We start from the raw sequence: 22,596 nt of genomic DNA on the forward strand, positions 1-22,596 counted from the left end.
CCCCCCCCCCCCTTGAGATTGGCTGAAGCCACCGCTGGCTTCTGTGGGACGCACCAGTCATTCATGCTGTGGGTTAACGGCAGAGGAAAAATAGACAAGCAGAGCTCTAGCACTGGGCTTATTGGGATTCTCAGGAAGAGCTTGTTTTAAGTTCTGGGGTACTTCATTACTGCAGATAATGGGGCTGGCTGAATGCACCAGCTTGGTTTCATGTATGAAAAACTGGCCAAGAGAGAGACTTATGCTGCATCTTCTACTCTATAGAAGTTCACGGGGGGAAGTGGCAGGGGTGACAGGAGGAATTGCTTCAAATCTGTGGGTTTAGTTGGTTTGTAAAATAGAACTCACATGATTAAATACTTAGAAATCCACAGCTGAAAACATGCTAGGTATATTTAATTATACCTATATAATATACTGTGCCCTTTTCATGGGTGGAAAAAACTGAGACACTGAAAAACTGCATGACTTTATGCCATGAGTATGATGGTGATCCTTGAGCCAAAAGATCCTGATACTCTGTCTGGGGCTGGAACTCTTTTCCGTTAAAAGCAGAGCTCTAAGTCTTCTCTGTAAAGGGATCTTATAAAGAAGAAAAAAGAAAGGGCACAATCTCTACTTTTAATTTTCCTTTTCATGTCTCTTTTTTAGAACATTGTAACTTCCTGTTATTTTTAGCATTCGTTATACAAAACACAATTCTTGATAAAAGGACACAAATGTAATTTTTTTTATTTTGTCTATAAGGAATCTGAAGAGTTAAAGTTCTTACTTGCTATTAGAAATGCTTTTAGCACAAACCCAGAATGAAAGCAGTAAAGCATAACATTCAGTTAAACACACGAACTCCAAATCTGTAGAATCCAACTCTGTCACGGATATGCTGTGCCCCTGTTTCCTCTTCCATGCCTTTGTCTTGCTTATTTAGTTTCCATGCTTTTTGGACACATGGATAGTCCCTTTTATTATGTGTATATACAGAACACAGAACAATGGGGAACTCCACATTTCGTTGGGTGTTGGTGTTAATGCAAAAAATTACAATATATCCATTCCACAGAAGGGCATAGCAACTGTGATCATATGCTTGTAAATATGCTCTAAAAGCAACTAGTTTTGAAATGCTGCAAGGTTTTGCCTTAGCTAAGGAGTGGGGAAGTGAACAGTTTGCTATTTTTTTCAAGAGAGTTCACATCTTAGTTCTGCCAATAGCTTAAATTATTGAACATTTTACATGTGCTATTAAGGATTCCCCAAAGGCTTTTTGTTTGTTGCCCAAAATTTTAAATACGAGTGTTCTCGTACATGTGTTCTATAGCCACCTGGAATAGCATGCAGCTGGTTTCTGAGAATCATAATATTAAGGCATATTTCCATTGTGGAGTAAGATTAATTTACCTCTATCCATCTATGAGGCCTCCTCAGTGCCAACATATAGAAGCTCTTTAGGCCTTCCGATTATGCTGCAACAGAAGCTGCTTCTATCCCAAGAGGGTATTTCAAGGCACCTCCCTAAGACTACCTCTCCTACTGTATTCTACAACATCCTGCTGAGGCAGGAGCAGCCAATGTATTTCCTGGCTGGCTGACTCAGAAGCTGTAAATGGTCTGCATGGCATTGGCCCAAAAGTGACATCTGCCTGATTGACAGCTTTGTCATCCTGGAAAGAAAAAAGGAGGCCACCAGTGTTGAGGATTCACACACATAGTGTTCTCTGAAACCAGTATAGAAACCTGAAAGCAGGTGGTCAGTTGAGCGTAGAAAGGGAGCTCCTCCACTCATTGAGGAGCCTTCCCCACCTGATGGGATAGGAATTATACTTCTGCTGCAAAAAGGTTAGCTTTGAAGCTTATGTTATTTACTGTTGGTGGGTTTTGTGTTTTGCTCTTCTTTTTAAGAAAGCATAGTTAGGACTGTCCTGCGTCCCCTCTTGGCCTATACAGGCAGATAATTCCAGAGAAGGGGAAACCTCTGTGAGCTGCATAAGAGGGGAGAGATTAATGGGATTAGCATAGAGAATTAAGGGTGGGGGAAGTTCACATACCATTTGTTTATGTAACCTCTCTTTTCCCAACTCTCATCTGATCTTTAAGTCTCTAGATAGATTGCTTTAACCCTACGCAACAGATAAGTCTGGCTAGTCAGCAACTGCTTCATTGCAGGACTAGAATGCTCCAGCAAATCATGAATATATTCTTCAGAATCAGGGTCTCTACTAGCTTTGTTTCCTTCCTCTTCTTCTAAGAGCAGTCATTTAGGTTTGTTTTCAAACTTTCTTTTTCAGTAATCAAAGATAAGGGCTGTTAACATACGCGTGAAGATGTAAACATTTTTTAAATTGAACATAATATAGCCCTGTTTTATTGTGCGTAGTTAAAGTATATGTATGAAGTCATGAGTTGCTTTTGCTGCTCTAGAAGTTAATGATATAGATTTGTTCTTTCATCTAAAATCAATTTGTATACTGTATGACTTCTCATATTGTTTCTTACAACCAGTTGCTAAAAGATTATATTCTATTTTAATTTTGTCTGAGATGGTTAATAGCTTGATGCCAAATTATGTAGCAGCATGTTTCAGTATATCAACTATACATTGAGGGGAAGATGAGAGAGAAAGAGAAGCTAATCATTCTGCTTACACTCAGACTAATGCTCCATCACCCTTCCCTTTATTCAAAAGATGTTTCACAATGCTTTGAATATGTAAAGTGCTACAGAAAGATATTTACTTAAACACAATAATAGCCCCTTTAACACTGGATATATCCTTCATTGAAAATAACTTGAGAGCAAAGCATACAGGGCTGCTTTTAACTCTCGAGATGAAATTCCACAGCAAAAAAGAAAAATAAAATCCATGAGCCTCAGACCTTGTTGGCAAAAGAATGTCATGTTTTTAAGATGATGCTTTCTCTCAGGGGCCCTCCAGTTTTTCCAAGGCTAGTTTTTAGATTACCATTGCTTCTTACCTTCCCTGTGCCTTCTACAGGTCATGAAAACATACCATATGTATCATGCAGAGAGCATCAGTGCAGAAAGCAAGCTGAAGGAGGCGGAGAAGCAAGAAGAAAAACAGATTGGGAGGTCAGGAGACCCTGTGTTTCATATTCGACTAGAGGAGAGACACCAGAGGCGGAGTTCTGTGAAGAAGATTGAAAAAATGAAAGAAAAAGTAAATAGTGTTTCTTTAAAAGCTTGTTATCCTGTTTCACTTGAAGTAAACCCAGATTTGTTCCAAGATCCCTTGAAACTGTAGCTTAGATTTATACAGTTCAATACTACAACATTAAACAGATGTGTCCATTTTGGAAAATATGTAACATATAATGAAATGACATTAAATAAAAAATATGTAATAAATTAGCAGTAGTTTACAAAAAACTTAATTGCAAATAGACTTGAAATTCAAGGAGAAAGTACTTTTTCTCCCTGCAGTATGCATATTACATGGTTTGGTCATATATGAAGTTAAATACAAAATTACTTTTTTTCTAGAAAGGTTTTTGAATTTGTGTTCTTGGTAAGTACACAGCAGAAAGTAAAGGTTCTTTCTTGTTAACAGTAACAATCAGTACTTTTTTGTATTTTGCTACATGATAATGCTGAGGTACTGTAATTCAAACTTTCTCATAATAACATTCAGTCTTTTTCTTAGCGTCAAGCAAAATACTCTGAAAACAAGCTGAAATCTATTAAAGCCCGAAATGAGTACCTACTTACCCTTGAAGCAACCAACGCTTCTGTTTTCAAGTATTATATTCATGATCTTTCAGATTTAATTGATGTAAGTACTTGATGTTTATCTATTTATTCTGTTCAGGAATAATAAGGAGCATTTTCATTGCATCTTTCATCTTCAAAGAGAATGCATACAATAGTTGAAGTATACTAGTCACATACCATATAATATGTGGATCGTAATAATTTTTTATAATGTAATCAATAAATTTTCCTCGAATTTTGTATTTAACCAAAAACAAGTCTGTAGGCAACTGAAGTCGTGTTTTTAAAAATTAGCAAGCTAGATTTTCTCCTAGGTGCCTGCAGAAAACATGTTGCCTTCTATGTGGGCAGGTAAAGAAGCAATAGGATCTAATGCACGATTCATACACTTGTACCTCCTACCATGTCATACATGCATGGCAGGAGGCACAATTGTGGGATTGCACATTAGATCCCATCACGTCTTATTACTGGTGCAGGAAGAAAAGCCTGATCCTGGGCTCCCCCTGCACCCGCAAGAAGCAATCTCCTGTGGCCCAGAGCTCGTTCAGCTGAAGTGGATCCCAGCTGCAGCGGCGCACCACATTTCCCATTGTTGGGAGATCATAGCAGCTGCAGTCTCCTAACTGTGGGGTGTGTACCATGTTCCTCCTGGCTGGGAGTTCAAAGCAGCTGCAGTCCCCCAGATACAGGGTGCATGGAGTCCCCCATGGCTGGCAGATCTCAGCTACTGCAGCCTCTCAGCTGTGGGGGTGCACCACATACCCCTGGGGCTGGAAGATTGCAGCTGTGGCCCAAAGTCCCGCAGCCACCGGGCACTGCTGTGGCTGAGTCCGCTTGACTGTGGAACTCCCAACCCGTCCTGGGCATGGTGCATCCCTAGGGTTGGTAGCTCCTAGCCACAGGGGAGATGCTGCTACGTATGCACATTAAAGGTAGAGAGCAACCAGCTATAAAGTTAGTATACATTTTAAAAGTCTAACTTTATACCTGGTTGGAGCTTCATACAGTGAGATAGATACTTTGCACGTGTAGCTGGCCTCAGTTTAGTTGTGCAGTTGATCAGTTAATTGTGCAGTAGCTATAATGTGTAGAAGGGGCCAAATAGTGCATGACATAGAAAAGTTTGGACACTTCCAGCTTCTGGAATAATAATGAGATACTACAAGTTAAACTGTAAAGCATTGTTTTATTCTATAAAGCAGCCATATAAAAATGAGGATTTCCTTGGAAAAGCTGTTGTTTTCATATATCTAGAATAATTTCTGTTAATTTTAGTGTTAAATGTTTTTATTGTTTCCTACTCTTGTCAGCATTTGAAAACTAACAAAATTGAGTAAAATTAATCAATTATGTCAGCAACAGAACTAGTTACTGATGAATTACACATCTGAAAAATGCTGAAAGCAGTGAGGCCGCACAGATATATAAGAACAGCTACAGTGGGTCAGAGCAAAGGTCCATCTAGTCTAGTCCCCTGTCTCTGGCAGTGGCAAGTATTGGATGCTTTAGAGCAGAGGTAGACAACCTTTTCCATCTGTGGACCAGAATGACCCATCCTGGGTCAGAGCTGAGCAAATAGGAACGTACTGCGGCCCCCCTCCCTTGTCACAGCCGGCACAGGGAAAACCCTTGCAGTCAGTGTTTGTCCCCAGGACAGCACAGGTAGAGCACTCACAGAAGGTGCCCCTTATCACTGAAAACTGCCAACGCCCCACATCCATGAGTCAGATCCAAAGGTTCCATGGGCCAGATCTGACCCATGAGCCATAGGTTGCTGATCCCTGTTCCTTAAGCTTGCTAATGTAAAGCTTGAAAAATTATGAGACACCTAGTAGACAAAATGAAAAACTCCCCTTCAGCTTCAAAGACTAAGCTGTTCGGTTTTGTGGTACTATATTTGATTGCAACATGGAGAACCAGCTTTCTTCTTTATATATCTCTGTAATGGAATTTACACAATCAGACTTGCTTTTGTTAGAACTTCTCCCTTCCTGGCTTCATTCTACTTTTTCTTCCTTCCTTCAGTCTTACAACAGATCATGGTGGATCTTTTCTTGCTGCATGTTCAGTATTTACTATCTCTCTTTTCCTCCTCCATCTTCCTTTTTCTCTTTTTTTTAACATCTGTTGATTGCTGTTTTCTTCCCCCTGTATTCCTCTTGACTTTTCTATCTTATACTATTTCTCTTTCATTTACTCGCCATGATTCCTCCTACTCTGAAAAAATTACCAAAATTGTGAGATAATTAAACTAAAGGACTCAAGATGAGACACAGAGGCAGCACACACGTCAAGATGTGCTTGCTCTCCCTGGCTGACCCTGCTTGGAGATTCCATCATTTGTAGGCTCTAGTTCATAGATGTCTGAGAAATCTAAAGCTCCTTGATCCTTTCCTGATGCTGCAAGCAAGAAGAATATCTCGGTTTTTGTCCTATTGTTAATCTCTCCCTCCTCGGGCTTCTGATTTTGAGCCCTCCTCCCTAGAAGATACTTCAAGTGTCTGTTTCCACTTTGGTCAGAAAGGCAGCCTATTGACATGCTTCAGTGCATTCTAATTGGAATATGTCAGAGCAGACTCAAGTAATCGAGGTTGCTCTGTATTCTAATTAGACTGTTTTAGCATCATCACAGTATCATGTGTATTAAGGCCCCCTGTGTTTCAAAATAGCTGTGGGGGCACTTTAAAGCTTATTTAATGAGCTGTAGGTAAAGTGTTCCACAGCCATTTTTAAACCCATGGGGGCTTAATGCATGTGCTGCTGCAGCATTTTAATTAGAGCAGCTCTCTGGGAACTGCTTTAATTAAAATGATCCCCTCCCCACTCTTGAGCACATGTATAGGCAGCCAAAGTTCTCAGCTCCAGACTGGGAAAACAGGCCTGATTCTTGTCAATTGCACTGATACCAAGGGAGTTTTTGATAGCAGCGGTTGAAAACTGACAAGACAAATCATTCTACTGACCTGGAGTTTTCCAAAGTGCTCTACAAAAACAAGACTTACAAAGTCCACAGACTTACAAAGACATAACTGCATTAGATAACACTTGAGGTTAATGTTTGAATCATAGAATCACCAAAAAGTAGGGCTAGAAGGGGCTTCAGAAGGCCAGTGAATCCAATATCCTGCTCATCCAAAATTTGTCTAACCTAGGGGATTCAAACTCGCCCTGCCCTCTGGGCCAGGTTAATGCAGCTGTCACATGCCCCCATTGCTGACTCACGTGCTTGTCAGGCTCTGTGCCTCTGATTCTGGTGGCAAGCCCTATTCCTGCTTGTGTCCAGCCCCTCTACCAGCTCCATAATTCAAGTGACACAGCTCCGCCAGCCAGATCTGGCCCACAGACTAAGTCTGATACCTGGTATAACTTATTCCTAAAACTTCACAAACAGCAGTCTCACACAACTGCCAGGCACAGTGCCCCAAAACATGAAAAACACCCCAACTTGCTACTGGAGACAAAGGTACCATCAATGTCCTGCCACTGCAAAGACTGATTTTTAATTATTTTTTTTAAGGAAACCTAAATTTTACACAATTTGGCAGTACTTGAGTGGGAAAGGTGCCATTAAATCCCTAAAGACTTTAAATAAACGTATGCACCATTATTCACAGGTCTTGGTTATAAAAAATTGTAACCAGAAATTGGTTCAGAGCCCATTTCATCTAATTATGAAGTAGTTTAAATGAAGTGTCTTTCAGATACTCCTATTGTAATCAGAATATAAATTAGGAAAGAAGATAACAGATTTTTTTTAAGTGTTTACTACTTGACAAAGGAAATACCTTTAGTAAATGGAAGCATTTTGGCGAGGTTTGGGGTTATATAATCAAAACGTGAAACATGATTCTCACTGAGTACATGTAGTGGTGAACCAGAAAAACCTCATGCTGTAAATCTACTAATGGAACATTATACTTCTGACTTCCAGATTTATGATCATTTCTTCACCCAATAATTAGATTTTGAACCTGGAAAATAGTAACAAATTTATAAATTTTAGTATCTAATTATTGGGAGTCATCTTATATTTGAGTAAATACAATATATAATTTGCTATGTAGTCCATTTGCCCAATATGGGCCATGTGTTTTATAGTTAGGAGTCATTTTTTCCAATAAAGTTGGCACCTGAACCTTTGTATAACTTTATTTTCTCAAGTTCTTATGGAAGATCCTAAATTGCAATTCTTCAGCTGAACTCTGAACTCATTCTGAACTGTTCAACTCACTTATTTCATTAAGAAAGCTCAGTGCTTCTTACTTAACCTGCTTCTGTATAGTTAATAGTCATATTAATCTTCATGATAAAAGCCAGATAAAATGAAGTCTGAGCCTTAAACCTATGTTTTGGAGGAGCATTTTGAAAATGTAATGTTAGAGCCAACCTTTATAAAAGGAGTGGTGGGATAATTGTTGTTTTATATGTATGACTGCTTCTATTCCATTTTTATTCGGGCAGGGGAATTGGAATTATCCCTCAAATAGATTATTTCCTCCATTGGATGAACTGGAAGATCTACTTCAAATGCAAGACAGAGTGTACATTTGATTTAGATTGTATGGAAAGTGACAAAGACATGTTTTTCAGCTAAATTAAGCAACCTTTGTTTCATGTATTGGTTTTTGAATTAAGAATGTAGATCTCTAAGCCGCAGTATAGTGTACACTCCCTATTAATCTGCCTGTTTGTACTAACATCCGTCCATATGGTGAATATTATTGTTGTGTTACTTGAAGATTTCCATGTAATTAAAATGTGCCTGTAAGGTGAGAGTTCAGATTCAGATTTATAATCCAAAAGTAAATTGCTGGGGAAACAGCAATCAAAACAAAACAGCATTAACAACAAAGCTGTCTGTGGTCAGAGAACTAGAATGAATAGAATATTTCAGCTTTTGATTCTGGTCTGTTGTGGTGTTTGGGATGTGTAGGAGTTTGGAAGATGTCTAAATCAGTGTTGGTATTGCTTCCAGCCAAACTTTCAGTGAAGTTAATTTATTCTTTAAAGACGTTTTGTCATGTGCTTCATTAGTCATTCATAGGTCAAGTTTGAAATTAGGCTAAATTATATGCAGCTCATCACCTTTATTACACAAGTTTCCTAAATATATGTACACACAGATCCATTTGATTTTAAATCTTAATGTCCAGATAAGTGTTGATTAGAAAATCAATATTTAGAATTCAAGGTCATCTTATGAATTTGCCTGCTTTTCAATTACAGTGCCATTGGAATTTTATTCTAGCTCATCAAAATAAAAGCAATCTGGTTGCTTGATTGTGCTGTACTGCACTTTTTATTCAGGCCTAAATGTACTCAGGATGGGCATGAATAAATTAATTGCTCACAATATTGATTCAGATTTACTTCCAAATAATGATTAAAATGCCAAATTAAATGCCAGATACAAAGCTAATTTTCCCATTCCTCCCAAGTGTGTCTCTCATTAGCTTTAATCTTCCACTGCCAAAGACTTTCCAGTGGGATCTCATATCCCCCAAACGCAGTTTCTTATTGTCTACTTTTTACATCCAATTTGATCACAGACCATCTCATTTGTCCAACCTCAGTAGTTACCTATGAAAATCTTTAGCCACAAGGTCCTCAACTTTAAATTATCAATGAGACAACCTCAAAAGAATCAAAAGTATGGTTTGTGTAAACATTAAGTAGCTTATTTCAACTTTCCAGAACTATTCCTCTGAATTTTAGGCTGAAAATTGAGAGAGACTGTTAATTAAGAATCAGTATTTTACAGTCCATCATTATCCAAAAAGTGATGGATATAGTTTTTTTCGTTGTTTAGTCACTGATGGTTGCTGAGTGGATCTAGATTTAAATCACAGAAAACTTCGTGCTATCAATGGACAGAGACTGGATGTCCATTTTCCAGCTCCCTCAAAATCCCATGGGCTTGTAATTGTGGTGGCTTTCTCTGTAAATCAGTGTCTGATGTTGCTAATACAAGTCTGGAAGTTCCAAAACTGAGTTTGTAGATGCCTTTGGGTTTATACCAAGTGATTAGATGTGCACCCTAGTGAATGCAGCATTGCCTTCAATTTCTTTCAGTTTAATCTTCTGTGAGGTCTCTTCAGAATTAATACACAAAAAAAGAAAACATCTGGCCCTATATCCTTTCTTACCAGCATTTTAATCTATTTTTTTTTTTATCCAAAATAATAAATTGACTTTAAGGTTTTATTTAACACAGAAGAAGATAAAATTGAGGGCAAGCACTTTCTTTGCAAACACCTGCTAACAGCTGTATTATTAGGCTGGAAAGCTTTAAAATATGGATCTGATTAAAATAAAGTTAGAACTCTGCCTTTTTTTCTAAATATAACACAAACTTGTACCGATACAGCGGGAAAAGGATCTGGCTCTACATTCTTGTTTAAGAATGACATTTCTGGGGGAAATAGGGGATGGCCTAAAATGGTCCATATATATAGTGCTTCTACGCATGTATATGAACCATCTAAATTCATTTACCTGGTGCATCTACACGTGTACTTTACTGCATAGTTGACAAATTAGCTCTGCAGTAAATCATCACCATCTACACATCTGCCAGTATTAGGGCACAGTAAATTAATTAACTCTGCCATAAAATAGTACTGACCATACTATCTTAACGGCAGAGTCATTTACTGCACAGAAAATCACATATGGACAGTGATTGGGACCACAGCAGTGGAGGGTCAGCCACACAGCCCCACTGTTTTGGCACTCTTGTGCTGCAGCCAGCCTGATGCCCCCATCCAGAGCCCAGGGCTGACTCCCCAAGCCTACCACCACCCTAGGGCTGCTCCACTTTGGCTAAAACTGCTGTGGTCCAGGGACATGTGCAGATGCTGCACCCAGGAGTAGCTGACTCCAGCAAACTGCACCAGAGCTTATCACAGCACATGGCAAGATGTGGAAATTATGGAGAATTTTCACATGCAAATATATTTGTAGTGCATATTTGGAACATTTCTTCTGAATAGAGGTGAGAAAGGGAGCAGATGAAGAACAGGCTGCTTCAGGGCATTCTCCACTCTGTTTCCATCGCTCTATAAAACTGCCTTCCACCTACAAAAGTCATAGGCAAAGTGCTACAAGAGTACAAAATGATCATTCCCCTCCTGTGTCCCCCATGCCAGAGGAAGGAATCAAGTCCTTCCTTTGCACCCATCTCCCTCATAATGAGTTTCCCAAAGGATTTAAAAAGTTAGCAGGCTTGATTCCTTCCTCTGGCATGGGGGAGACAGGAGGGAAATGATAATTTTGTACTCTTGTAGCACTTTGCCTATGAGTTTTGCAGGTGGAAGGTAGTTTTATAGAACAATGGAAACTGAGTGGAGAATGCTCTGAAGCAGCCTGTTCCCTATCTGCTGTCATGACACATTTTCCCTGACTGTTACAAGTCTCTCTCAAGACTACAGTGTTCCCTTGCAGGCATCCTAGTACAGTGAAAGAGCATGATGTTTTGCTGTACTGAAAAACCCTCCTTACGTGTGGTTGTGGTATAACCCAAGTTTAAATTAAGTAAAACATTAATTCATTTAATTAGTTAAATTTCCTGTAATTTTTAAAAAATCAGCACTGATGAATGGTATCACTGGTATGCTGCTGTAAGCAGACCACCATCCAGATGAATAATAGTAGCTGCAGTATGATCGCTTAGCAGACACTTAGAATATTGTTGATTGAACACTGAAAAAATGAAATCACCATGTATGCTACTGGTATTCCATTTTTTGTAAATAAATTTAACTGTTACCTAAAATAGGAATAGCTTAAGCCAAAGATGTTTAATTAAGCAACAAATTTAGTTTACATTTTACCAATTAAATTTCACTTAGTTCTAACATCATCATAACCCTTAGAAGAAAAGGAATAAATTTTTGCTTTTTCATCATGACATTCAGTGCTGGATTTATCTAAAACACGGAATATAGTGTATATATGCTAAATAGGCAAACAAGGTTCTTTGGGTGAATCTGATCTCTTTTATTAGACCAACTTAAATAGTTGGAAAAATATATATGCTAAATATATATTTATTCTTTGTTTAGTGGAGAATTTGTTTTCTTTTAAACCAAAACAGCTCAGACAGAGGGGAGTCATTAGCTATTTAATTTAAGCACAGGAATACCAAACAGCAGCTCTGCAGTTTTTAATGCTGGCTTTACTAAAGTGTAGCTGGGTGGTCCCATACCCTGAGCAGCAGCAACAAAGTGGCAGAGGCAGCAGCTGGTTCAGCAAATTGGCACCTCTGATGGCACCCTATCCCAAATTGGCACCTCTGATGGTGTCCCCCCCCCACCCATAGTTATGTTACTGGGCTACACAAATTACTTGCTGTATTATCTTGGAGAAATCATATATGGCTGGGTTTTGAAAGGAATCAATAGGTTCAGTAAAAAAATTAGATTGAAATCCCCGTGAGCATTCCATGCTTTTGTGTGTGAAGCTCTGTTCTCTTCCAAAACTTTCTTTTAATCTTCCATTTCTTCCTTTGTAAAATGGAGATAATTATTACTAACTCTCTTGGCATTGCGGTTGTGAAGGCTGTTATTTGTAAAGAGTTTTCAAGATGAAAATAATTGTGACACTGTAAGTGCTAGTGGTTATGTACGCTTTTTTTTATGTCATAGCCAGGAAATTTTGTTCCTGATTTTTGTTTCCTTTTCCTTTTTTGTGTTATTAGTGTTGCGATCTTGGATATCATGCAAGTCTGAACAGAGCCCTAAGAACATATCTCTCTGCAGAGTATAATCTTGAAACCTCCAGACATGAGGGTCTAGACATTATTGAAAATGCTGTTGACAGCTTGGAGCCACGAAGTGATAAGCAGAGATTTATGGAGATGTACCCCACTGCCTTTTGCCCACCAATGAAATTTGAGTTCCAGTCTCATATGGGTGATGAGGTAAGTTGTTGGTGACTTCTTGGAGAAAAATAAGATCAACACAAACAGTAATACCTGTCTCCCACCAGGGAAGTTTTCATGTCTGTAGAATTCTGTTTTCTTTTCTTCAGGAGGAAGCTTTATATTTACTTTTACAAAGAGTCTAGCCAGTATTATTACAAAGACATGTGTAAATCAGGAAATGAAACCTTTTGAAGACTAAGAAACATGCTATTCAGAGCTACTTGGAATACTTCTCACATAAAACAACCCTTTTTCTTACGTTTTATATTCCACAATAATACTTTCATAGAAATACTTTCATAGAAAGTATTATTGTGGAATATAAAACGTAAGAAAAAGGGTTGTTTTATGTGAGAAGTATTCTGAGTAACTCTGAATAGCATGTTTCTTAGTCTTCAAAAGGTTTCATTTCCTGATTTACACATTTACACACAATGCTGGTGGCCAAAAATTTCTTTACAGCATATGATAAAGTGAGCTTTATCCCAAGAAATCTTGTACTATGTATATCTATTTACTTTGATTAGGTTACAAGGTGCAAATCTACCCTGCCTTCTACAAGATTTTCTTCTCTAGTCAAGCTGTGTTCAACACAGGAACAGAGGAAATATTGGTGTGTTATCATCACTACGGCTATCCCTATTCTGGCCTTTGTATGTAAACTTAAAGCAGTCTCAGACTTGCTCTAAACTTTGCTTGACTAACAGTGGCCTCGATGGACCATTTTATGATCTGAATGTTATCAGGACACAAAGGATCTCCAACTGTTCCCTATTTCTGTTACACAAGAGGCCAGTTGCACAGAGCACTGACAGCTGAGGATTTCCCTTCCAATAGGGAACCTCCTGAGATTACATGGTTAGGTGACATTGGAGCAGCACAAAGCAACCATAGTAGAGAGAAATATCAATGCCACTACATATATTTAGAATATATCTACAGCTTATAATGCATCTGTGATTTGAGGATTGGTGACCCAATAAGCCAGATCTCTCCACAGTTATCTCTTCACTACTAATCTTACCCGATTGATCTTCAGTTCTGTCCACTCCCTTATGCTGCTTATCCACACTTTTCTGGATCATAGGAGAATAGGTCTGGAAGGGAGTTGATGAGGTCGTCTAGATGAGCCCCCTGCTAGATCCCCTGATCATCCCTGACCCTATTTGTTAACCACATGTCCAAAGAGTTTTAGCTTCCTTTCCTTAATGGTGATGCTAAAATCTCTTGTCACACCAGTCTTCTCCAATATCCAGTCATCAGATGATTGCTATCCATGGAATTCTCAATGTTTTTGATAATACTGTGCTTCTAGTCTCTGAGTCTCTCATTTTTTCAGAGTCCAGCTCCCACAACCATATATATATTTTTAAATTAAGATTTGCATGTTTGAAATCACTTGTTTATAGCTTAATTTATATTTTCAGTAGGTTCTTGAGTTCTAAAGACAGTAACCCCAGCTTGTGTTGGTCAGTTGAATTTTTTTCCTTGAGTCTCACAGCCATTTTTGCTTCTTTGATAGGTTTGTCAGGTCACTGCCCAGCAACCAGTACAAGCAGAGCTTATGCTGAGGTACCAACAGCTACAATCACGTCTGGCCACACTTAAAATTGAAAATGAAGAGGTGAGATCTGTCTGTTTATAATGTGTAATTAACAACAGCTTAGGAGAGTAGCTAGTTTCTCCAGTGTCAGAAGCCAAGAAAGATAATGTAGATGACAGTGGTTTAAATCTATACCATTTTTATTTAAAAACTCTACACATTTGAGTTTTTAAAAACTATACACCAGATGCCTTTATATTCTGCCTGTGCAATCCCATTAATTTAGGAATTATACTAAACATACATCAGTGCTGGATTTAGTCCAGTAGATCAAAGAAAGGAGGACTGTAGTTGTTCCAGTTGTTATCTGTAGTAAGGAACCAGAACGAAAACACCATTGTTTTATGCACACGTCCTTCATTCGGTTAGAAAAGGCCCTACTCCAGATAAAGTAGGTGTTTATAACAACTTAATGGCAACTTTTCAAAGGTTTCTAAATCCTGAAAGTGTACAATTTGTATTGATTTAGGTAACTTAGCTGCCGTTGGGCCCTTTGAAAATCCCATCTATTTCCCTTCAAAATGGAAAAAGCACTGAAATTTGTGTTTAAAACATGTCACAGTGCATATGCAATTAAGAAGTTTTGTGCCAGGAAGCCACTGCATTCAGAATAACTCTCACATACTTGCCCTCTCCCCATCTCCTGACCAGAAGAGAAACTGCTTCAAAGGATGAAGGAATTTCAACTCTATCTTTGATAGCAGAGGCAGAATCATTGCTTTGTTCTCAGGTAGAACTATATACATGTCTTGGTTAATGGCATACGTAGTAAAAGAGCAGTAAAAGGCGGTCTTAGCATAAGTGCAAGTCTGTCCCCAAAAGCTGTATTATTTTCTTTCTCTATTTACAGCATGAATGCCTGAATCAGAGTCAAAACACTTGTGTTCACCTCATGTAGCCAGTAGACTAATTAAAATTAAAATTCAGATAGCAGATCAAGTTCACAGTTGGGAAGATATAGGCGAGAGAAGGTAAGTGCAGGATCAGGAAGGGCTTTTGGTTATTCACCAAATCAGTGCAAAGACATAAAGAGAAGCGGGAGCTCATGGTGGTAAGCCAGAGTACACTAATGAGGGAACAGTCACAAAGAGGAAAGTGCCTCTAGAAAAGGAAACACATAGAAAAAATGTCTTTCTGGAGGCAAGGAGGTCACTAGCTTCACCTTCCCCACAGCAGACCTTAGATGTTTGTGTACTGGCTTGCAGATTCTTTCAGCTGATTTTTTTTACTGCAGAGATGCAGAATTTCTCATTTCATTTCTAATCCCTCCTGTCTCCTATCTACCTAATTCTGCATCTAATGGTAGATGCTGTAATAGGTGTGGAAGTTGCACTTTCTTCCATTTCCTGTGCCATGTTGCACCCTTAAGTCATAAACATCACTATTATAACATATTTCATTCCATATCAGCACTGCTGAACTAATTTTTCTCATGGGAGTGCATGTGGTACTGTCAGCTCCAGCAGCAGGGATACTTCTGCCTTCTGTAATCTGGACAGCTGACAGTACAGATCAGTGCACCAAGTCTATTTCTGTTGATTCAAATGCTACTTATGGCTACTCATTAAATAACCATCACATTTTCCCACTTTTACTTTAAGAGACTGAATCCTGATGATGATATTAATCAGCAGGTGAATAGCTCATTGGTGGGCAAAATACAGCCCATGGACCAGATCCAGCCCACAGAGAGTCTTTGTTTGGCCTGCAGCGGATTCCTCAGTTCCACCTGGCCGAAGTGCCATCCAGCCTGTGGCCCATCCTGCTGCCCCCCTGGGGCTGGGGTGGCTCTGCAGCTGGACTGCCTTTGTAGGCGTCTCAGGTGGCAGTGCCTCTTTCTGGCTGCCGGCACTACCTCTCACCACTGCTGGGCAGTTCTTGCTGCAGCCACCTGGAGCTCTCACTTGGGCTGCCCTGCTGCTCTTCTGCACTGCCACCACTGCCCCATGGGGCAGCCCAGAGGTGGCAGTGACAGTGGCAGAGAGGACCCATGGGGCAGCCCGGGTGTGGGCTACAGGTGGCTGCCAGCAAGAACAGCCTGGCAGCAGTGAGAAGAAGGGGCTGCTTTCCCCTGCACCAGCAGCAGGTTTTGCTCAGCTGCTACTGTGGCTCAATGTAAGCAGGCAGTGTGGAGCAGGCACAGAGCGGGCCAGGGTGGGGCTGTGTGCACAGTTTCCAGCTGGTCCGCTGCAGCCAGGGCAAATCCAGAGTGGGTGCAGGCTGGGCTGTGGTCAGGGCTGGGGCTGTGTGATGTTGGTGGTGGCAGGGAGGAGCCACAGGGCACACGGGCTCTGGGTAGTTGTGGAGGAGGTGCTGACGGGATTGGGATGCACCCACTGACTTGCTTGCACACATGTGGCCTCCCCTGGACCAGCCCCTTTGCAATCAAGCCTTCTCCCAGCAAAGCCACGCTAATCCTGGGGCTTGGGGGCAGTGGCCCCAGGAGCTTGTGTATACCGCAGCCCCAAGCCTGGACCCTGCAGCAACCAGGGGGCTCACTGGCTTCCATGGAAACAGTGCGGGAGGTGGGGAGCATGGCAGGCCTGGGCCCAGGTGTCCCCAGTCTCTAGTCTCCAGGGGTAGGCAGAGCGGAGGGTCCAGTAACCAGGGCTGTAGGTGCTACAAGCCACTGTCGGCAGCAGCCACAGCCCTAGGGCTCAGCAGGTCTGTTTGCCCTGCACACAGGGAGGGCTGTCACCTTAGGGCACATGCATGGCTGTGTGTGTGTCTGTTACACACACCCCACCATACCCACACATGCTTCCCCATAAACACCACACCCACTCACACCCCTGTACCTGCACACCCACATGGCACACCCCACACACACTCTACCACACACACATCCAGCCACCCAACCACATCCCACACACAATATATAGGAGTAAGACTTTATTTTGTGATTGCTTCTATATACACTACACAAACACATGTAAGTAAGGACAAAAATATTTTTAAAATTAAATATGATACAGCAAAAGCTTTGTTATCCGGCACCCAGAGGGATGGGGGTGCCAGATAACAAAATATGCCGGTTAATTGAGGCCCAAACAGGTGTCTTTGCCTGTTCAGGCCACCGCCTCTCCCACCACGTCCTGGGCGTCGCCACCCCCCTTCCCGCCACATCACTGCCACATCGCCATCCTTCCTGCAGGCCCCGAGGTACAGGGAGGTGGGCCCCACAGGCTGCTATACCCCAGGCCATGGGAGCTCAGTGAAACTGGAAGTGCCACGGTGGGCACTTCCGGTTTCACTTTTACTTTACAAGCCGGCATGTCAGTTAATAGAGCATGCCAGCTTGTAAGGTGCCAGTTAAGGCAGCTTTTACTGTAGATGTTTGATTTTTAGCATATGATTTGGTTTTTTTCTGGTTCCAAGATGGCAAACTCCCTTCCCAAAAGGAGTAATTTTAGGGGCAAGGGGAGGGACTCCCGGTGGCAAAGGTCAGGGGTTAGGGACAGGATTTCCAGTCCCAAGATGGCAACCAGGGGTGGGGCACCTGTCAAAGGTAAAGGCTACCCTTGCGGCCCTCGACAATTCACCAAAACTCATTAAGTGGCCCTCCAGCCAAAACAGTTGCCCATACCTGCTATAGCTGCTTTTATTGTACCTTATTAAAGCATAGACCTAGACCAAGGACCTGGCGATCTCATTGTGTTATTTCTCGACCAGCAAATAGCATCTAATTTGCTAAATGAATACACTATAGTTCATTTAGAAAGCGTGCAACAGTGAATTCATTTTAGTAATGAGTTTGCCTTTTAAGCGGCTTCTAGGATTTATTTTCCTTTCTCTTTAACAAATTGTGCTTTTAACCTCAGGTTAAAAAAACCACGGAAGCTACTTTACAAACAATACAGGACATGGTCACCATCGAGGACTATGATGTTTCGGAATGTTTCCAGCACAGTCGCTCTACAGAGTCCGTGAAGTCAACAGTCTCAGAGACATACTTGAGCAAGCCCAGCATTGCAAAAAGAAGAGCTAATCAGCAAGAGACTGAACAGTTCTATTTCATGGTATGTCTGGTACTTTCTCAGCCAGGTGACAGAGTCCAAACACCTGTAGGAAGCATCTTTTTCCAAAAATGAATCCTGAAAAGGTCCTGGAATTTAAATGACATATCTAATAATCCCTTAAATCTTCATCTCTGCAGAAATTCAGAGAATATCTGGAGGGGAGTAATCTTATCACAAAACTTCAAGCAAAACATGACTTGCTTCAGAGGACTCTTGGAGAAGGTAAATGATGCAGAATAAACTGAAAAATTATTCTAGGGTGTGCGATGAACCCAGTGAAATATTTAAAGTCCGCATAGGAGGAAAGTACAGCCCCAGTGCCCTATTAATATAGGCCTAATCTCTTTACCAGTCACTATTTTGCTCCAGTGATCAGACTATAAGATATAAACTGCCTTTATTTCCTCATGAGAGGGGTTTTTTTTCTGTATGAACATATCTGTGGCCAAAATAATATTGGGAATGGAGCTTATTGAACAAAAGATGTCTGTTCTGATTTGAGACACAATACACTACTGGACATACTTTGATACTAGTACTGTACAAAACATGCTGCTTTTTCTTCCCAATTTTTTTCAGATATTTTTGTATATATGGAGATAAAATTTTCTGAATGCCCTAGGTCCACTAGAACAGGAGTCTGCACCTGTGAATCCAAGTGTAAAGCCAGGGTCTAAAGACTGAAAGGGTGACAGTCATCCTAATAGCCACCACCTGTGCTTCTGCTGATCAGCTGATCCATGGTACTGGGCAGAGGACAGCACTTCCTGACAGCTCTCTGCTAGACAGGCTATCAGGGAGCCAGGGGAAGCAGGTGCCTCTGTTCCTTGCCATAAGATGGAAAACTGTCTAAGCTGGAACTTTTCCCCAGCCTGGTGCAATTCTGTCTTAGACAGGTTTCACTGTATTTGGATTTTGGATAGTATGCTGAATTCATTATTTTTCCATTTATATAGATAATATACATGGATAAGTAGCTTCATTTATTGCAGATGATTCTTATTCACTCTTACTGTCTAGCCAGTGTAAGAGTTATTTGGATTTTTATAAATTACAAAGAGATCCAATGCTCTGAATACCCTTTGACTTTTTTATTTAAATAACACTAATAAATAGATTTTTTTAATTACTCCTAACCAATCAAATAAAATACAGCAAGAACTAACACCCTCTCCATACCAATTCAGAACTAGCCTTCATTTCATCTAACCTCATTTCTTCAACATGGGCAAGTACCTGAAGCTTCAGAGGAAAATGCAAGAAACTTCATAGGCAGATGTGGGATAATCTGCTCTTCCCAAAAGGTCTTATCCTTGATTTAATAGATAGAGGGTTGGTTTAAGCCCTGGAATCTCAGATTTTTAACATCTTTTCCAGAATATGCTAGCATTAACTATTCTATTCTGGGTATTCTTGTTATTCATATCAATGTCCTTCCCCTTTTAAACTCTCATTAAATATTTTGCTTTACTGACATCCTGTGAGAGTTCTACAATTTCAGTATGCAGTGTGTGTGTAAGAAGTGTTCCCTTTAATCACTTTTGAATTGGCCATCTTTTCATTTCTCTGAAATGGATTAAGGAGAACAGAAGTTTCTGTCTTATGTGTAAGGATCACCAGGTCCAATAAATACAGTAAAGGAGAAGAACTAACAGCAAGTTTAATTGTGGAGCAGTGAATAAGCATCTGAGATCTTTCTAACTAACTACTTTAACTGAGGCACCACCTCTGAACTCTCAACCCCTATAGTCTTCCTAGTTAGGAAGCACCTCTATATATTCTATCACTTACACTACCTTCTCATTATCATTACTTGTTTTGCCTATTTTGTCACATGCCCCCTTTCTTATGTAAACCCAACCTTTAAACCTTTTCATATGAAAATTTTTCCAAGGTTTTATTATCCCCAAGTTTAGCAATATGCTTTTTGAGACTACCTTGCACAAAGCCCTCTAAATGAGGCTGCACCACTGCGATACATACCATGCAGCAGAAAAGTATTATATTTTTTGTGTTATATTTCATCCCATTTTTTATGTGTTATAGGTCTTTCTATACTACTCAGTAATGGCAGCAGGCAGCACTAGACTGAGACATACTACATTTGCTTTACATGCTCTGCTGCCAAACCAGAAGTTGTATAGCCACCTCTCAAGCTTAGCATGGCACAGCATGTGTACCAGGAAGCAAAATGATTGTCTTTTTTTTCATTCAGTTACTGAAGTGTTCAAAGAATTCTAACATAAACCTCCTATTGCAGAAACCATGCATGCTAGATCTTGTATCATGACCATCATGGTGTTTTACTATTCATTTTTAATTATCCTTTTAACTGTTTATATGGGATGGATGTAAGATTTATTGACCTCTGGTTCTCCAGATTGCCCCCAAAGCCTTTATTTTTAAATATAGATGCAACATTTGCCACTCTATATCTTCTGGATCTTCTTGTGCTTGTGCTGCACTATCTTGTAGTGCAGATGTTGTATGATTTCACTTAATGTTAAACAGCATTGACACTGGCGAGCATGAATATAATTGCATACAAAAACAAGTTCCTATGTCCATAATCTACAAATGATATTTTTTTCTTCTTCACTGGACTCATTCAGGTCACAGAGCTGAATACATGACCACAAGGTAAGATGTTTTTATCTCATTTATTTTGTAGACAGCTACAGAGATAATAAAATTTAAAAATGGAAAAAATTAACAATTCTTTATGAAGCATTTGATGACTACAAAAACAACATTATGATGAACCAAACTGTAAAGCAGTTTATGCACTCCACATTTTAGTATCCGAGATAATGCATTTACAGCAAGCACATTGACAAAGGTCTAACCAATCTATCTGTTCCTGGAATTATAAAATATCCTTGTGAACTGTTTGGACAGTGTCAAATATGTGAAGTGCCGAAATACAGCTGTTGGAGACTTAGCTTTTTTCACTGGGGAATAGGTAAGAAATACTTTTGAATAACCAAAAACTTTTCTGCCTTCTTATGTTCATTTGAGCACAATATACAATTGAATGAGAACCAACATGGGGAGGGAGTAAGAGGAAATCTGCCCCTTCTTGAATTTAAAGCTGAGGAAAGGTGCCATCTGCCCTGACTTCCTTAGTTCTCCTGTAGCAGGTATTTTAATGCGTCTAGTGCAAGGGGTTACAGGCATCCCACCATACTACCCATAATTCTACATAGATTCTGTTCTGCCCATCAGTTGTCTCTCTCAAATCCTTTTGTCCTCTTCCTGACCCCATGAGCAGGTGGACTAAGAGTGCCAAAGGGGGACCACTCTCTGCAAAGACTTCAGCAAAATCCCAGGTCTCCTTTACCTCTGGGAACTGGTCCTTTTTGCCTTTTTCACACTCAGCCCCAGCTGCAGGCTGTGACAAACTAACCATTCCTGCAAACTTCTGACATTATTGTCTAAGTGCTGCTTCAGTTAATTGACTCCCAGATTTTGCAAGGAAAGTGAAAGAACCACCAGGCCACTACAAAAAAATCCCTCCTCACCACAAAGGAGGGATCAGTCACCGCTGTAACATCCAAAGACACAACTCCTATACTACAATCAGAGACAGTGAGGGAAGGGCAATATGTTCCAAAAAGGCCAGTGCTTTAAATTAACAAATTGAGGAGTTGGAAAGGCCAGTCAGCTCCTCCTTACTCTGGCCAGGTAGTGATGGGTAGAGCTCTCAAGAAATATGCTGTATACCCTGCATTCCCAAGCCAGCTTTCCCACTTCCTTGTGGTTTAGTCAAGAAAGATCCTGCCTAGAGCAGGGAACTAATGATGTCCTCTCAAAGCTTACTTTCCTGTTTCTTCGGAGTCCAGGCAAGTCTCCCATCTGATAGCAATGGATGGAAATAGTCCATACTGTTTTTTTCATAAGGCAGCTAGCTCTGCTCAGGTATAGTTTTTGCTTCTGCTAAAGCACTTCTGTAAAAAAACATCTTCAAGGGTAGAGGCCTTCTTTAAAGCTGAGTTAAGTCGTTTTGAATAGTACACCGAGCCAGATACCTGGAGCCACTTTTTGAAGTATAATAATGTTCTCTGCTCCTGCCTGAAGAACCATAGAAACCAGTTAATCTGATTGGCTCTGTAGGGGAAATGGTAATTGATTAGACACGCAGTGCTGTCAAGCGCACAAACTAAACAAACTGAGTTAAGAGAGAAACACTTATTTCTGTAATCTCTTTGAGTTATAGTCATCAGATGTGTTTTGTGTAACGATACTAGGAAGACATCTTGCAAAGATGTTGTGTGGGGGGTTGTTTTTGTTTTTATGTTGCTGGTGTTCTTTAATTCCTCCAG

General features: G+C 40.2%; 1 protein-coding gene across 2 annotated transcripts in view; it reads left to right on the plus strand.

The window, feature by feature from the left end:
* The window catches only part of SRGAP1 (SLIT-ROBO Rho GTPase activating protein 1), a 278,881-nt gene that overhangs the window by 191,185 nt on the left and 65,100 nt on the right, over window positions 1-22,596 (plus strand). For both annotated transcript variants that reach the window (XM_019514652.1, XM_019514653.1), the window contains exons 5-11: window positions 2,993-3,175; window positions 3,659-3,787; window positions 12,428-12,649; window positions 14,175-14,276; window positions 18,077-18,274; window positions 18,412-18,496; window positions 20,887-20,914. In XM_019514652.1, coding sequence (XP_019370197.1) covers window positions 2,993-3,175; window positions 3,659-3,787; window positions 12,428-12,649; window positions 14,175-14,276; window positions 18,077-18,274; window positions 18,412-18,496; window positions 20,887-20,914 — 947 coding nt within the window. The remainder of the gene's footprint in view (window positions 1-2,992; window positions 3,176-3,658; window positions 3,788-12,427; window positions 12,650-14,174; window positions 14,277-18,076; window positions 18,275-18,411; window positions 18,497-20,886; window positions 20,915-22,596) is intronic.

The sequence above is a fragment of the Gavialis gangeticus genome, unplaced genomic scaffold (assembly GCF_001723915.1).
Source record: "Gavialis gangeticus isolate Ggan-Ray unplaced genomic scaffold, GavGan_comp1, whole genome shotgun sequence".
NCBI classification, from domain to species: Eukaryota; Metazoa; Chordata; order Crocodylia; family Gavialidae; genus Gavialis; species Gavialis gangeticus.